This window comes from Melanerpes formicivorus, unplaced genomic scaffold (assembly GCF_026170545.1).
Source record: "Melanerpes formicivorus ecotype bairdi unplaced genomic scaffold, bMelFor1.0.p_v2 SCAF_8, whole genome shotgun sequence".
Taxonomy (NCBI): Eukaryota; Metazoa; Chordata; class Aves; order Piciformes; family Picidae; genus Melanerpes; species Melanerpes formicivorus.
Genome location: NW_027142360.1, coordinates 21,760,950 through 21,778,465, shown reverse-complemented (window position 1 = coordinate 21,778,465; position 17,516 = coordinate 21,760,950). Strand labels below are relative to the sequence as shown.

General features: G+C 42.4%; 1 protein-coding gene across 6 annotated transcripts in view; it reads left to right on the top strand.

The window, feature by feature from the left end:
- The window catches only part of TCF20 (transcription factor 20), a 139,583-nt gene that overhangs the window by 107,238 nt on the left and 14,829 nt on the right, over positions 1-17,516 (top strand). For all 6 annotated transcript variants that reach the window (XM_068142591.1, XM_068142595.1, XM_068142594.1 and 3 more), the window contains one exon: positions 16,211-16,304. In XM_068142591.1, the coding sequence (XP_067998692.1) occupies positions 16,211-16,304 (94 nt within the window). The remainder of the gene's footprint in view (positions 1-16,210; positions 16,305-17,516) is intronic.

The following is a 17,516-nucleotide window of genomic DNA, read 5'->3' as shown; positions in this document are numbered from 1 at the left end:
GTCCAGCCTGTTGAGGTCCCTCTGTTCTGGGAGAGCTTAGATTAATTCCCAAGATTTAGAAAGATGAGTCAACAGAAAACTGAAGTATGGTGAGTATTCTTGTAAGAATTTTAGAAACTACAGCACAATTAAATCTCAGTTTATTGGCTTGAAGAATGTTACTCTGAAGAGACAAGAGCTGGAGAACAGAGGTTCTGTCTGTGCTGCAGACTTCGCCTGCGGTTATGGGGGAAGCTGGGGAGGGAATTTGGGTGCCCTGAATCTTAAACCCATCCTTTTCAGCTACTCTGAACTGTGCTTCTCTTAGACTGATGTGCTCTGAGTCATTTTTCTTTCTTTTTTTGGCAGAGGAAATATTTTTCCAACAATTTGATGCACTTAGCTGGACTCTGTGTGAAGTACAGGATAATCTTCAGGGCTAGAGCACTTTGGAAAAAAGTTATTAATGAACCTTCATTGTTACGGATTGGATCTCAGCCAGCTGCTTCCTGATTAAAGTTTAATTGCATGATGATTAGTTTTCATTAGTAAGCAATTAGCATTTAACAGCAGTCTTGTATTGCTAAAGCTAGGGGTGAGCATAAGTGGCTTGAGCCATGTTGAGCAGGTATATAGCTGGAGATGTGGGCACAAAATTGTTTGGGGAATATGGGGATGGGAATTCTGATGTAAGCTGCCCTCAGCAGCTTGTTCCTGCTGCAGTGTTGAGCCAGGAGGAGGGTTAGGAGGGGGGAATGGAGCAAATGGCCAAACCAGCACAGCCTGAACCTAGGGCACGAGGCTGGTGGTGGATTAGCCCCTCATGTAGGGAGCTATCAAAAATAATCATTTCCCTCAAAGGACCCTTTGAAGTTCCACGTTGCTCTCACCCTAATGCTGCTTTTCATAGTCCTATCTCACGGCTTGCCACAACTAATTCTTTGTATTTTTCAGAATTCCCCCCCTGAATTTGATGAAATTCTCATTTCTCCTGTGATAGCAGGCCTTGATTGCTTTCTGCCACAGTGGGGTAAATTAGGGGAAAGACGAGTGCAGGGCAAGGGCTAGGGGAAGAGAAATAGATGAGGTAGTAAGTGGAGAAAAAGATGAAGGTAGAGGGGAGTAGGAATATAGCAAAAGGTCAAGGCTTCTTTGCTGTTAAAGGTACGAAAGACTGAAGAGTATCCCTTGTAAACTACTTCTGCTCCACTGAGGAGTCTGTTGTGAAGATGAAATACGGTGGTAATTTTGTCTAGGCCGTTCTTCTCCCTTTCACCTCCCCTTCTGCCAGCACTACTGCTCTGTGACTTAACCAAGTCAGGTGGCTGATCTGGTCAGCACATTATCTCCTTCACTCCTCATCCTGTCCTCTCCATTTTTATCAAGCTAAGTTTTTGCCTGGACTGCCTTTCTTGATTCTTGGAAATGCCCCAGCCAGGGATGGAAGGGGACAGCAGGTTGTGCAAGTACAAACTCATGTCTTAAAATGGTCTGGAGGTGAGTGGATGGATCGGGATCATGACTTCAGATAGTAAACTTTTCCAGAATGATACCACTAGTTACACAAGCAGTGAAATGTACTGTCCATTGAATTTACAGTTTAAATTTAGTCTAAGATGATTCTCATGTGCATATGGCTTTGCAGCATTTACCACTGAAGTTAAGCACAGCTACCTAGGTGTCCAAATATGTGAAAATACAGGGGTTTCCTTATCCCATGGTCTGGGGACTGGGTGCTTCCATCCTCTGGCTTAATTTGCCAGATGGAGTAACCCAAAGCAGGCATTTTTCTTCAGCTACAAGGACTAAAATAGCTGCAGTTCCTTTTGATAAATTCTAGCAGTGTTCAGGGTGTGACTTTAATCATGTAGATCTACTTAAGCTGTCTGCAGACTTGCTGAACTGCTGGCAGGAGTAGACATAACAGTGTGGAATTTAGCATGAAATACCAACCTTACTCAAGACGAAGACTGTGGTGAGTGGCAAAGCCCACCCAGGGCTCTGTGTGCTGCAGCTGTGCTGTTTGTCATACCTGGGATACCAGTGCTAAAAATAGATGGCATATGTCTTCCTGAAGTCTGGTTGCACGACCCGTTGTAGTATAAATACACTTAGGTCTTGCTTCAGCCAGCTAATTGTTGTCTGTGTCCTAAGCTTTCCTGTTCCAGAAAATCTTAAAGGCTGCTTTAAAAAGCTGGTTGTGCAGTCTTTACTGGCTAGTTAATGTTTTCCCTGTATTTTTTTTTGTTTCTAGCTACTATAATGTTTTCATTTATGCCTCAGTCCCTTAGTTCTAACTCAGCTGTATGTTTGTTTTGGTTTTTCCCCTCGTAGGTTACCTCTTCACAAATGTGGAGGGTTTTTTTGTACTTTGAGCTGTGCTGCTGCTAATTACAGTATCACAGTATAACTAAGGTTGGAAGAGACCTCGAGGATCATCGAGTCCAACCTATAAACACAGACCCATGACTAGACCATGGCACCAAGTGCCACATCCAATCTCCTCTTGAACACCTCCAGGGATGGTGACTCCACCACCTCCCTGGGCAGCACATTCCAATGACGAACGACTCACTCGGTGAAGAACTTTCTCCTCACCTCGAGTCTAAACCTCCCCTGGTGCAGCTTGAGACTGTGTCCCCTTGTTCTGGTGCTGCTAGCCTGGGAGAAGAGACCAATCCCTTCCTGGCTACAACCACCTTTCAGGTAGTTGTAGAGGGCAATGAGGTCTCCCCTGAGCCTCCTCTTCTCCAGGCTAAACAATCCCAGCTCCCTCAGCCTCTCCTCACAGGGCTGTGCTCAAGGCCTCTCCCCAGCCTTGTTGCCCTTCTCTGGACACGTTCAAGTGTTTCGATGTCCTTCTTAAACTGAGGGGCCCAGAACTGGACACAGGACTCAAGGTGCAGCCTAACCAAAGCAGAGTACAGGGGCACAATGACTTCCCTGCTCCTGCTGGCCATACTATTCCTAATGCAGGCCAGGATGCCATTGGCCCTCTTGGCTGTCTGGGCACACTGCTGGCTCATATTCAGGTGGCTGTCAATCAGCAACCCCATGTCCCTCTCTGGGAGCTCTCCAGCCACTCCGACCCCAACCTGTAGCTCTGCATGGGATTGCCGTCGCCAAATTGCAGCATTTCTTGCATCTCTGACTCATTCTTACTGAGAACTCAGTGCTTGCTAAATTTCAAACAGTTACTGATGATCAAAGGAGGCTGTACAGCTACATAGAAAGCTTATTGCCAAGGGAAGGGAAAAAGGAAGAGGGTGTCCTGGCATGAGTCTCTGACATGGAGAATTTTCTCTGAAGGACACTGCTGTTCAGTGTGAAGCTTCAGAGGAGAAGGGGTGGGGGGGAAAAGTGCAGGGTGTGGAGGAGTGGGAATGTGCGAGAGAAAGGTAACTTCGTATCTTGAGCTGAATTTTGAGAGCTGTGAACTTCTCTGTGCCTGCACTGTCAAAAATTGCCTGTGTGGCCTTTGACAGTTCAATTCATTATTCTGTAAAGTAGGCTTTAAAATCACTTATTTGTGACCACCAAGACAAATTGGTAGGGCACAATGTGTTGAAATTGTTCTTAATTGAACTGGAAGATCAGGGAGCTGATACAAGGTTGCATGCTTCAGTTGCATAAAAGCAGTGGGAGGAAACTGAGTTTAAAGTTATTCCTGTATCATTCAGAGGCAGGAGCACAGAAGATAATACAAATGTTTTGTTGCATCTTCCCCTGATGTGAGCTAGTCAGTTAAAATGTGGCAAATCCTAACTTGAGTGTACTGGTGTCATATGTAAATCCACCATTTTATTGAGTCTTTCCTAGGGAAATGGCTCTTCAAGTTAAATATAGTCACTCAAGTTTAAAGGTTGACACAATGTATAACCAGTGCTTTCCAGAAACCCAAGGGTTGTGTGGGTTAGGAAGCTGCTTAGATTAGATTAGAAAAATTCCAATACCCACATGACAGGTGCATAAAACTATTTTACAAGGTTTTAATGCAGTCTTAACTCCTTGACTTAATTACTCCTTTGAAGCACCACACATTGTCTTTGGGGAGGATGAGAATTCTTTAGTGATGCCACACTGTACTGTTCTTCTAAGCAGGAATCTGCAGAGGCAATTCCTGGGGAACAGAAAGGTGGGAATATTTACCTCAAAGTTCTGTTTTCTGGAGAAATAGCTTCAAGGGTAATGCCAAAAGAAGAATTTTTGAGTCTCCAAAGCTGTGTTAACAAAGATGACTCTACTGCTCACTTACACTTTTGCTTTTGGGCTAGAACCTTTAGAACATGGAGGAGAAAAAAGTGAGAAGAGAGTATGCCTATGTGAGAAACAAAACAAAATGCCTGTATGCTTCAGTTTCTGCCTCTGAAAACAGATTGGCATTTGTCTTCCATCTTGCACAGTGACTTTTATTTCTAGTAGTCTATAGCTCATACCAGTCCTTTTCTATCTTAGTTTAGACTGATCTGGAATTGGAAAAAACTGAAGATGTGGCTTGCAAATAGATGACAGCATTGCCTTTAGCATGATTTGGCAGTGTTTGGAGCCCAAAGATCTTCATTTGTTTTTTTTTCTCTTTGGATCTGGGGAGAACCACTGAGTTCCTTAATCCTTAGACAGAGGAAGTTCTTTCCTCAGGAGAACAGCACTAAGTCTGTCCTTTCAGGAAACTACTGACGCTACCTAGGCTGCTTTGCAATTTCCAGCCGGACTGTCATCCGGCCTTGGACTTCTATTTGTGTTTGCTGCCACTTCTAAACTCCTGCTACCTCACAGGAAGTTTTCCTGTGCCATGTGTCTCTGGCAAGCCTATTGACCTTAGGTATTTCTGAATAAATTCACTGTAGAATTCATGAAAAGTATCTATTATTTTACTGGACAGATTGAGCAGCACATATATCATTGTGGTTTGTGTTTTTTTTCTTCCCCTAATGATTACTGAGTAAGGAAACAACATACTCCTCTTTAAACCCATTCAGATTTTTGGCCAGCAGACATTATTTTACACAGAGCATCTCCTCTGTATCTAAAGGTCATCAATGTGTGTTACTAATCTCTTTAGTTTTCTTCAACTCTGATTTATTTGTTGTTATTATTTATAATTATGCGCTTGTTTCTTCCTTTCAACATTTTGTTTGTGGGGGTTTTGTTTTGAAACACAGAAGTGCTACTTGACAGCTTACCACTAAAGAGAGATGTATTGACCTGCAGGTATTTCTCCTTCTGTAAGATTGCACCATTGCTCTTGTTGCTCATCTTTGTCTACTTTTCCTGGGTGGTAGCAGCAGTCACCAGTGACCTTAGGAACAGTCATAGTATCATAGTCTCAGTCAGGGTTGGAAGGGACCACAAGGATCATCTAGTTCCAACCCCCCTGCCATGGGCAGAGACACCCCACACTAGATCAGGCTGGCCAGAGCCTCATCCAGCCTGGTCTTAAACACTTCCAGGGACAGGGCCTCAACCACCTCCCTGGACAACCCATTCCAGAGCTTCACCACTCTCATGGTGAAGAACCTCTTCCTCACATCCAGCCTGAATCTCCCCATCTCCAGCTTCATTCCATTCCCCCTAGCTTTGCTACTCCTATTATAGTTCTGGTGCCAACTACAACTTCAGTGGCCTTCTGAAGGAGCTATCTTCTTGTCATTCTCTTTAACAGTATCTAGTAGTGGTTTTATGTGCAAGTTTTTTTGTAGAGAGGCAAGTTATTATTTTTCCAGTGAGACTAAGATTGTCTCTTCTTTAGCTATCCCTACTTACTGTGGAATTGTGAATAGGAGCAGCTCTTCAGGCATTAATCTAAGAACTGGTATTCTTATTAATGAGCAGAAGTCCATTTGGAATACTGTTAACAAAACTTTGTTATTAACTATGATTTTCACATGCCTCCTACTTTCACATTAATCTGCCTGCTTCCTCTTTTCTTACACCTCACACAAGTTACTCACTTTTGTCTGTCTCCATCCTACTTCTTTTTCTTCTTTCAGTTTCAAGAATGTGTATAATGCCCTTCCCATCAGTGTATCCTGGCTAGTTTTATCATTTACTAAATGAAGTGCCTCACTTTGAACACCCAGCATGTTTACCTTTGCTTTTCTCCATGCATTTCTTCAAAGCCCTTCTTGTCTGGGATTTCTGTGGAACAACTGGGATATGCGTAGCCTTCTGCTGTGATGGACTGTGCCCAACACTGCTGGCTCAGGCTCATTGCTCCTATTCCATCCCTTTGTGTCCACCAACACTTTTTTGTCTGTACTACTGAAGTGTCTTGCACAGTGGAGCTGTGTTTATGATGAGGACTTGCACAGATTGTTACAAGTGATGACAAATGGCTTGTTTGTGTCCAGTGTTACAAGTCTTGGAATTACTGGCAGGAGTGGATTTGTGCTGCACCTTTTTCCTGCCAGGTTGCAGAGGTTTCCAGTACCTTGTCAGAACCTCTTCTCTTTGCCTTGTTTGAATGAATTTCCTTAATTTTAAACCTTTACAGTGGTTTTGTTTCTAATAACACTGTGGTTGTGTCCGTTATGAGCTAGACCTTATTTCTTTTGAGCCTTTCAGTGAATACTAAGCACCATCTCATTTTTTTTTCCTTTGACTAGAGGAAAAAATGGTTGTCCTACAGCTTGCCTCTTAAAATACCAAATTCCTTTGAGTTTATTGCATTTTCTTGGTTTATGTCAGTTTTTTCCCTTTTTTTATGTCACTCTGGTTACTGATACTCAAATGTGTATATCAAGCTGTCTATAAATATCTGAGGAGTGTGTGTCAAGATGAAGGTGCCAGTCTCTTTTCAGTGTGCCCAGTGATAAGGACAAGGAGCAACAGGTGCGAGCTAGAACACAGGGGGTTCCACCTCAGTGTGAGAAGAAAGTTCTTTATGGTGAGGGAGCCCTGGAACAGGCTGCCTGGAGAGGTTGTGCAGACTCTTTCTCTGGGGACTTTCAAAACCCACCTGCATCTGTTCCTGTGTGGCCTGCCCTGTGTGATCCTGCTTTGGCAGGGGAGTTGGACTGGATGATCTCTGGAGGTCCCTTCCAACCCCTAACACTCTGTGATTCTGTATTACTTAGCAGGAGAGCTTTTGGTAGCCATTTTTGGTAACCAGTGTGGCCAGCAGGAGCAGGGAGGTCATTCTACCCCTGTACACTGCACTGGTTAGGCCACACCTCGAGTTCTGTGTCCAGTTCTGGGCCCCTCAGTTTAGGAAGGAGGTTGACTTGCTGGAGCGTGTCCAGAGAAGGGTAACAAAGTTGGTGAGGGGCTTGGAACACAAGCCCTATGAGGAGAGGCTGAGGGAGCTGGGCTTGCTTAGCCTGGAGAAGAGGAGACTCAGGGGTGACCTTATTGCTGTCTACAACTACCTGAAGGCGGGTTGTAGACAGGCAGAGGTTGGTCTCTTCTCCCAGGCAGCCAGCACCAGAACAAGAGGACACAGTCTCAGGCTGCGCCAGGGCAGGTTTAGGCTGGAGGTCAGGAGGAAGTTTTACACAGAGAGTGATTGCCCATTGGAATGGACTGCCCGGGGAGGTGGTGGAGTTGCCATCACTGGAGGTGTTCAGGAGGAGAGTTGACAGGGTGCTTGGTTGCATGGGTTAGTTGGTTGGGTGGTGTTGGATGATAGGTTGGACTTGATGATCTTGAAGGTCTCTTCCAACCTGGTTTATTCTATTCTATTAATTTTTCCTAAGCCTTTTCTCTTCTGCTGGTGGTACTGCTTTGTTTTAAGGTTACTGCAAGGTGGTGTTTTATACTGCACTTGTGCTAAAGAGAAATTCACCTTATATTTGTCTGTTTCCTGTAAAGCAGTACCCAGGATGGTAGGGAAATAAATCTACTCCTGGCAGAAAATCCAAAAGGAATAAATGCTCTCTCTTGCTGACTCTGCTGTTCCCACAACTCTGTCCTTATCACATAATCACTGCTTGAAATTTGAATTTCTTTTGCCTCTTTTAAGTCTGCTCTTCTATCTTTCAGACCTTTTCTTAACTAAATTGTACTTATTGTTGCCTATTTAATTTCCCAAATGAATAGCCAAGATAACATAAACTGTATCATTTTTTTTTCCTGCTAGACTTGCATACTTTAGCAAATTCAAATTGCTGTGCTTCTAAGCAGTTGTCTGCAGCGTTTCTCTCGTTCAGCATGGTTCTTTGTCAATAGCAAAAAAAAGATTCACACATTTCTTGTCTTCTTCCACTTGGTACTCTATTATTTTGATATCCCTTTAAAATATTAAATGGCTGCAAAGATGTGCACTTAATTGGAAGTTCAGCATGCTTTTTTACTCCCATTTACAGTGGGGTTTTTTTGGTTAACGAAAACATTTAGCAAAACTAACAGCCAGTTTACTCTTGAAGTGGCTCATTTCTATTCTGCTTCAGTTACACTAGGTTCTTATTTCATGTGGGGTTTTTATCATCCCATTGAGAGGTGGGGAGGGTTCACCCTCCTCCATGACTTTCTCAGCTTTTCACCAGTCTTGTCTCCTAGGCTGTGTTCATGCACAGGTAAGCCTTTGATCACTCCACTGAGTGAATGAAGCGCTTGGGCTTGCATAGAGTAGTGAACATGAATTTATTGCTTAGATCAAATTTCAGCCTTTTTATATAGAGTTACAGTTTAGCTCAGCCTTCTTGCTGTGGAGGTAAGGCTGAAGAGTCTTGACAACGTGTAACCTCACAGTGTAACTTCTGGGTGCCTGTGTTCTTTTTAATAATCATGAGGGGGATTTTGGTGTTCTTGGTGGAATTGCACAGTCAAATCTCTTGATCTACAAAAGGTCTGACGTTGCAGGCAGGTGTGTTTTGTTGTGGTGTCCTGTCTCCAGCCAGGAACAGCTATCTTCAGAGGTAGGTAGTAAACCAGGTATATACAGAGGGCTACTTTCATATTTCCTCCCTCCTTTCACCAGTCATAGCTTTAGAAGAGTCTCTCTCTCACCACTGTTTAACAGGCAGTGGCATACCTGTCCTTGATCAATTTGTCTAATCTGCTTTTGAACTCACCTTTTGGCCACTGAACCTTATTGATTCTATGCTTTTGACAGTGACTTTTATAGTTTACTTATTTGTTGTGTGGTAAAAGGCAGATGTATTTTGGATTGAAACCTTTTATTTGGTCTTCCTTCCTACATTTTGTAGCTCTCAGTTCCTCTTCAGTTGCTTCCTTTCCAAAATGCTTAGTCTTTTCTCATACAGAGGCTCTTTACATTCCTGTTTGTAGTCTGTCTGTCTGAGTTTTTCCCTGATCTGTTGTATTCTTCCATTAAGAGTGTGACACACAGTATTAAGCTGTCAGGATTCTCCTAGAGCAGCAGATAAAACCTAAATCTTCATTATGTCTATTATCAGTTTCTTTTCTAAATAACTTAGCTATGTTTTGACTGTCCTTTTCTTGCAGTTACAGGGACTGCATATTTCTCTCCAGGATTGCTACCAATACCTTTCCATGAGTAGTAAATGCTGCTTTGGAGTCTGTCATAACATACCTGCATAGGTGGAGGTATTGCCCTGTGTGTATCACCTTGCAGTTAACAGCATTAATTCTCATCTGCACTTTCATAGCCAGGATTGTGAGATGCTTTTTGCAGCTCTCCACAATCAATCTGCGATCTGACTTCCTTGGATAATTTTACAGACTTCAAGTTTTCACAATTTATTGTTCACCCTCCTTTTCAAGAGTCTCTATAAGTACAGTTGAATACCTTAAGTGTCTGCACAGGACCATAGAAATCTTTGCTAGCAAGCCATTCCTTGTCAAAACGAACCATTTATTTCTATACTTGTTATTTTGTCTCTTTCCTTCAAATTGATGGAAGCGGAATGCATCGTTCTTTATTTCAAGTGCTGCTGTTGTACTTTAATCAGTTTTGTATGCATTGAAGAGGATTTTTCCATTTTTAAAGACATTTTTTTTTCTTTTTCTTTCTCTTTTTATTAATTTTTACTTCTTGTGGCTGTGTTTTTTTTCTGCCGTGCCATCCATTTTGAGCTGCAGCTTCCCTTTGTGCTTCAGCAGCCCGTGCAGTGCTGCAGTTCTGCCTTCTTACTGTATTTCCTCATGCAGTTTTATTAGCATGGCATCTTCCAGATCATTGATTTGTCTGCTGAAATCTTGGAATCCTAATTTGTCTGTAGTTTCTCGACTTGGAAGATAAGCTGCACGGTTTTATTTCCGTGGCCATTCTCCTTTATTATTTGATTTGCTTGCTGCAGGAGTGTATCAGCATTGGCAAAGGATACTTTTGAATAATGCAAGTTTACAGGATTTCTCTCTCTTTAATTCTGGGCTTGATGTCTCTGATATTCTGCGCCTGGGTTGGTTTTTTTTGGGCAACTTACATTGTGTGCAGTATCTGTGCATCAGTGGAAGTGCTGGCTTCCCCTCCTGTCTGCTAAAAATGGCTGCCCACTCTGCTCTTTTTTCGTCGCAATCCCTTTTTGCTGCAGTCCTTCAAAGCCACTTATTCCTTTCTCCTGGAGCAAACAGTGCAATGTATTTTTTTTTCCCTTCTTAGTTTTTCTTGTGGCTCCTTGGCTTGAGTTGCCTCTCTGCATCTCGCTTTCCAGGAAAGAGATCACGGCTGCCTGCTGCTTCTGTTGCCCTTTTGCCTGGATATTAAATATGAGGCTCTGCCTAGCCTGCCAACTGTTTAATCAGAAATAGTCAGAAGGCCCTCCTTCCTAATATTGCAGCTGACTCTGAAATCCTCATTATCTTGCATCAGCATTTGTGCTGTGCAATTATACAGAAGCAATTATTTTCCATAAAGCTTCTAATTTAAACAGGTGAAGGAGAGGGTATGAAAAATGCCTGTACCATGTGAAACGAAGACTTGTACCTCTATAATAATTGCCACATCTCTTTCTATTTTTTTTTTGGCTTGTTTTTCCTTTTTTAGTAACTTTCAGCTGTTAGTTTCAGTTTTATTCTGTTTATGCATTCTTGACCCTGGTGTGCAAGAATGGGAAAACCAGGGAAATTTCCTTAGCTTTCTGGGGGAGGGAAGAAAACAGCAAAGGAAGAGTGGGTGCTTTGGGAGAGAGGAAGTTTAAAGGAGGCCTCAGTGTGGGGTTCAGGTGAGCAAACTGAGGGAAACAACTGATTAGCAAGAAAAGACTATATATCATAGACAAGATTATCTATAATAGAAAATATGGTATGCTTGCATCACTTGTGAGTGGCCTTGCTTTTAAACTGCTGTGGTAATTGTTCCACAAGAAATGTAGTGGAGGAATTATCTTAAAACTCCTTATGTTAGCGTTAGGCAGAAGCAATTCATTTCAGTTTCTAAGCAACTGTTCCTGTTGCTTCCCAGAAGGAAGTTAGTTGGGCAGCTCCTGTCCTACCCTCTCCACTGTGAGATTCTGGTATTCCTAAACAAAGACATTCTCTCTCCCGGTGCAAAGCCAGAGAGAGAGGTTAAGGTGTATGTTTTATCTAAGCAGCTTGGGGCTCTCTTCTTCACAAGCCTGGAGCTTGTGCTTGGTTGAGGGGATTAAGGTAGGGAGCTCCAGATGTTTATGGAGTAACACCAATGTGGAGTTGGATGCAAATCTGAGGGAGGCAAAAAAAGCCTGGAGAAGAGGAGGCTCAGGGGTGACCTCATTGCCCTCTACAACTACCTGAAAGGTGGTTGTAGCCAGGAAGGGGTTGGTCTCTTCTCCCAGGCTAGCAGCACCAGAACAAGGGGGGACAGTCTCAAGCTGCACCAGGGGAGGTTTAGACTCGAGGTGAGGAGAAAGTTCTTCACCAAGCGAGTCGTTCATCATTGGAATGTGCTGCCCAGGGAGGTGGTGGAGTCACCGTTTCAAGAGGGGATTGGACGTGGCACTTGGTGCCATGGTCTAGTCATGAGGTCTGTGTTGATAGGTTGGACTCGATGATCCTCAAGGTCTCTTCCAACCTTAGTTATACTGTGAAGGTACCCCAAATACATACCCCTATTTGTTATGTTTAGGGCATAAGAGTTTACTCTTGTAATAGCAAAATAATGTGGGAGGGGGAGAAGGGAGCAACAATCCAAAATTTAAAGCAAAATAAGCAGAGCTAGTGGATGGCTTAGTATTTTGAATGAATCAGACCAGCTCTGCTGCTGCTGTGGCAGCTGTCCCCCAGCTATTCACACTTCCAGGTTGGGTGTTACTTCATTTTGGTAGGCAGAGAATGATGAGCTGCAGCAAGGAAGAAATGGGCTGCTAATAGCATAGAGAGGTAGAGACAATGTGTCTGGCTTTAATACTATTGATAATTTAGTTCAAGGGATGGAGTGCCTCTTCTAAATGGCACTTTTCAGTCTCTTCAGCCTATTCTAAGTGAGATATATGTGCTTTGTGGCCAGAGATGAATTGTGGAGATAGGACTTCTGAATCAATCTTTGCTGTGTGGTCTTTTTTTCTTTTCTTTTTCTTTGCCTTTTTCCCTTTTTTTTTTTTTTTTTTTTTTTTCCCCTCTCTCTTTAATTTAAGCCAGGAATTGATTAGATGCCTGGCAATGATTACTATCCATTGGCACCTCCCATTGGGAGCACACTCCAAGTACCAGCCTTCAGCTCTTTCAAGCAGGGGAGGTTAAGCAGGCTGCTTACTTGAGCAAAAGGAATTTCTCTTCCCTTGAGAGCTTGAGTGCTGTTTCCCTGGCTAAGAATGCTATAATTCCTTTACAAGTGACAAGCAGGCTGCTACCATCTGCTGGCGAATGGCTGCAGGATGGTGCACTTTGGGTGGAAATTTGCTCATGGACCAAAGAGAGTGGTTAGTGGTCATTAAGCCAAATCCACGTATTTCCTGTATGAAGCTCTGCCATTTGATTTTTGGTTTTAGAATATTTTCTCATTGCAGTGTACATCTTCTATTTTCATTTTGAAACAGAGATACCCAAAATAAGGGTTCTACCCACAGCCAGACAAAATACCAACAGGAACTACCTGCCTGTTCTTTTTAGGCACAGCAGTGATACCTTGCAAATGAAGACCTGAGACCATGCAGACATTTTTTAATTGTTTTATTCTGTATTTCTATAAAGAGATATATTTGGAAACCATATGATAGCCTTTTTCAAAGATTAAGCAATGGACTCCCAAGTTGTTTTAGAGCCATGAGCCTTTGTAGGATGTCTGCTTTGTTCAGTCGCTCTGTGGTGTGTCTAGAAGGAAGAACTCGAAAGAAAAGAGTAGTTATTGTGTATGTGGTTCCCCCAGCTTCCCCTGAAAGAAGCAGATGGTCGGGGGTCCCAGGAGGTAGAAGAAATGGGGCCATTAGACTGTCAGTGGCTTGTGAAAAGCAGAAGCATCTGCCAGAATGGAGACTTGTTCAGCAGCAGGGGAGCCAGCAGCAGCAGATGATCTCTGCCTTGAGCAGTCAATGGTATAGTAGTCCACCGGGGAATTACTGTTGTGGGCGTAGCTGCAGGTAACCTTGGTAATAATCTTGTTGGTCTGGCAGACCGAAAAAAGGGGAAATGAAGGCTTGATGCTCATGTTCTGGCATCTTAAATGCCTACTTTTCCCCACCTAATCCGCCCTAACTACAACCGATTTGAAAGCATTCCATGCCCATTCTCAGCTGAGCACTGCAGGCACACTCAGAGTTTGTCAAAATGCCTGTCGCATTCCAGCTGCAAGTTTCGGAATAGCAAGATGAACCACATTTGATGCAGCAAAGAATAAGCTCAAAGACTAAATTAACATTTGGAAAAGTATCAAAAATTTTGCTGGGGGTCCTTTTGTTTTCATTTGTCAGACAGCACACTCTTTTAAGCTGTGCCTTTTTAGTGTTAAGAAATATTTCACACAGCTGTGGTTTAATCTCTGCCACTGTAGCTCTTAGGCTCTTATTGACTGCTCTGTACAGGACACAGTGTTCCAGGGAAGAATGACCTCTTCTGTTTCAACAGTGTGATGGTACTTCAAAGAGGAGATAAAGTGGGGAGGGTGGAATGCCTCTGAGAAACAAAACTAGAAATTCATATCTCTGTTCAAAAAGAATAGTCAATTTGGGTTCTGTCCTGTTAGAATAATTAATCTCAGTCAGCCACACATAAAAGGAAGAATAAAGCATGCAGGTAAAGAGCTCTGGTTCTGAGCTCCTCAAGCTGTAGTCTGGCATAAGTGAACCTGTGTCTGTTGCCAGTACATAGTGTTCTTCTAGGGTTGACTTCATAGCCAGTAAAAGGCATTTTCTGTCCATGAAACATTGTTTTACTCCCATTAGAGAGTGAATTACATAGCAGTTTGGCTAGAGGTCCATGCATTCTGGTGTGCATTTAAATATTGGGTTAGATTCTTTTCTTTTCTTTGCAAACTAGCATTCATGTTCTGACAGGCAAAAATAAGCTGCTTGAATGTCTCTTACCAGGCCTGGAAGACACTTCCCTTACATTGTAAATTGTGCATTGGTTTGTCATGGTACACATTCACTGCTTAGAAGACAGAATTTAACAGCAAGCACTCAAGATCAGGCCCAGGATGCTTTGGCATAACTGAAGAGAAAGCAGTATTCAAGACTGCATTTGTAGATGTCATGAGAACTGACATCTCACAAGCTTTTCTGTTAGTTGTACTATCTGCTTTGATTTGAGGAGGGCCACCTGGTTTGTGGCTGGAGCTAGCTTTGCTTTCATCCTAATTCAATCATTTAAATACAAACTATAGGCATCTCAGCATAGCATGGAATAGTAGGAAGAGCAATAGCTGTCAGACATTCTTAGTGCTTTCAGAAACACTGTAATCAAACCCTGTTTACTGTGCAGAGTGAGGAACTTCACTCTGGCTGTATCCCTGGCTGCATCTGTTCTGCAGACCTCCACTGAGCCATCTATGTTAGTCAAGGATGTGTAGAAGTGTGGTCTAGCTGATGTGGCCACCTTGGCACACGAGCCTTGCCGTACACTAAAAAACCATGTGCTCAAGCTTTCGTGCAGTGCCAGGTGCACTGCTGCATGGGGCACATCTGCTGTGTGTGCTGCACAGGTGCAGCTTGCTGATAGTGTTAATAGAGCACATGTAGTTTGACACTAGCTTTTCCAATAGGAAAAGAGGGGTTTTAGATCATGTCATCATCTCTCCGTGTGTAGTCAGTGACCGAAGGCAACTTCTCAGTCTGAACTGCAGGTGACTTGTACTAGTTACAAGAGGCCTTATTGTGGTGTTGGTTGTCTTTATCAACAACCCCCAAATTCCTCTGTTTCTGAAGTATGACTCAGAACATTGTAGGATGGTTTTTTCCCTGCAAGTATTCTGTGTTTTAATTTTCAAACAGTAGCAGTCTCTTAGCCTTTGGTGGATTCTTTACCCAATGTGGCTTGTTTTCTTCTTAGAATGGAAAGATGTCAACCTGTCAGAAACCAACTTTCAGCAGAATCTTAGATTAGTTGCAGTATAAATTCAAGAAAGAAAATTGCTCTCTGAATGAGATGCACTATAGCTCCGTTTCTTTAGGTCATTCCTTAAGTCATTCAGGATGAAGTAGATTGGTGAGTGGCTTTCATTCTGCTGCATTCACATCTGTCTGATAATATGGTTGAATAAATCATTGACCATTTGAGATAATAGGGTTCAAGTAATGAAAATTGAACATGGGCATCAGGTAAGTCTTAACTACTTTGAAAATAACTATATGAGTGTCCTTGTAACTCTACAGGCACTTCTTTTGGAGGTGTGCCATTTCCATGATGGTGAGGTAGTTTTCCTTCATGGTATCTTTTTCTGCTCCAGATAAACCTTTTTTGATCACCTGTGAAAAAAAAAAATGTTCAAGTTGGCCTTGATCTTGGGCTGCTAGTGATAATGAAGATGATGTAACGACATTACTTCTAGGCTAATGGTGTCTTCTAAATCATTCCTTGTCGTGCTAATTCTCATTTTAAAGCAGCTATAGATTCAAACAAGCTCTTTTCCTCCAGTTTTTAACACTGATGTCATTGTCAGGTGCTGAAACAAGGACTAGTGAAATGGATCTGAGAAGTGTTTCAAGTTCTTTTTGAATGGGTGGTTGAACATTTGGTGTCTCTTGCCTGGTTAGCACAGCTGAAGAGTTTGTTATTTGAAAGAGCTTATATTGTTGCTTATTCCAAAGGCCTTCATTTGTATGGTGTGGAAAGATACAGTCTAACATTGTGATGCTTGAGAAACTTGTGCTGGAATGTGGTTGATAACATTTGCAGGGAAATACAGATATTTCAAAAGACAATTGCAGTCTTCATTGGCATTTCTTGGTTTCCCTTTCAGAAATGTTCCCATTGCCAGGAGCCAGGAGCCACCTTAGGCTGCTACAACAAAGGCTGCTCCTTCCGATACCATTACCCATGTGCCATCGATGCAGGTAATAACGAGTGACATCCTAGCTCTATTTTGTTGTTTATACATGTGACACTAAACAATTCCAAGGTACTTCACAAATTTATTCTCTCTCTAATTTTCACCTGTTGTGAAGACACATTTATATCAAGGGTGAGAATTGGCATCAGATAAACAGCGTACCCTGGGACAAGCTGGAACTTGTAGTGGAAAAAATCTACCTGAAAATGCAGAAAAAGCCTGATCTGGGGGAGTGCAGCTGCACTGACTGAAATTCAGCTGAAATATGATGACTGACCACCTCTTTTTCTTGCAAAAAATAGAAATGCTCTGTTAAAAAAGAATTACAAGTAACCATAAAGGTTCCTCCTCTTGCAGAGTTGTGTTGCTACGGATAGTCATAATAACCATTTCAAGTGCAAAGTGTTTGTGGAATTGTCAGTACCTCTTGTAGCACAACCTTCTTTCTTTACCCTTTCCAAACATTTCAGCCACTCTCTTGACTGAATGATATTTTCATCTTTGGGCAACCTAATGGCATGGTCTACAGCTATGAGCTTGGGCTGTAAGTGGCCATTTCATGTACAGTACTGAAAGTTTTTCATAGACATAAATTTTAGTCTTGGTTAAAAAAATACCACAGCTCAGAACAAATAATGCCCTGCTATTCAGTCCTCTGCAACTCCCTTCTGTCACACAAAGCCTAGCCTGGTAACAAGCAGGTAAGGATACAAGATTATAACTCTTGACTGGCAAATAATTGCAGACTTCCTGTTTGTTATCCCACTTCCACAGCAGCCCACTGGTTTCACCATATATTTTATGCTGGGTTTCAAATATTACAGTGTTTGATGTAGATACTCTCATTTCTGAATGACTGCAGTGCACCTCTTGCTGTGAAATTGGAGCACTGTGTTTTATTCTAATAGAAATGTTTTACATGGAATTAATGCTGTAGTGGAATACCACTGGTGCCACAGCATAGATGGAGAATCCTTGAATTTACATGAAGAAAGATGTTAAAGAAATATTACTCAGGTTGCAAAAATCACACACTCAAAAACCCACCAGGAATAAGGGTGTCCATGTACATTTAATTTTGGTTGCTTATAAATGCATCTTGTTAGATAATAATTGCCTAATTAAAGGCTGAAGACCCTCTCTCAGCCTGTAGAATGGAGAGGCAGCCATTCATGAGCATACATTATCTTCACTGATTCTGTATTTTACTTACAGC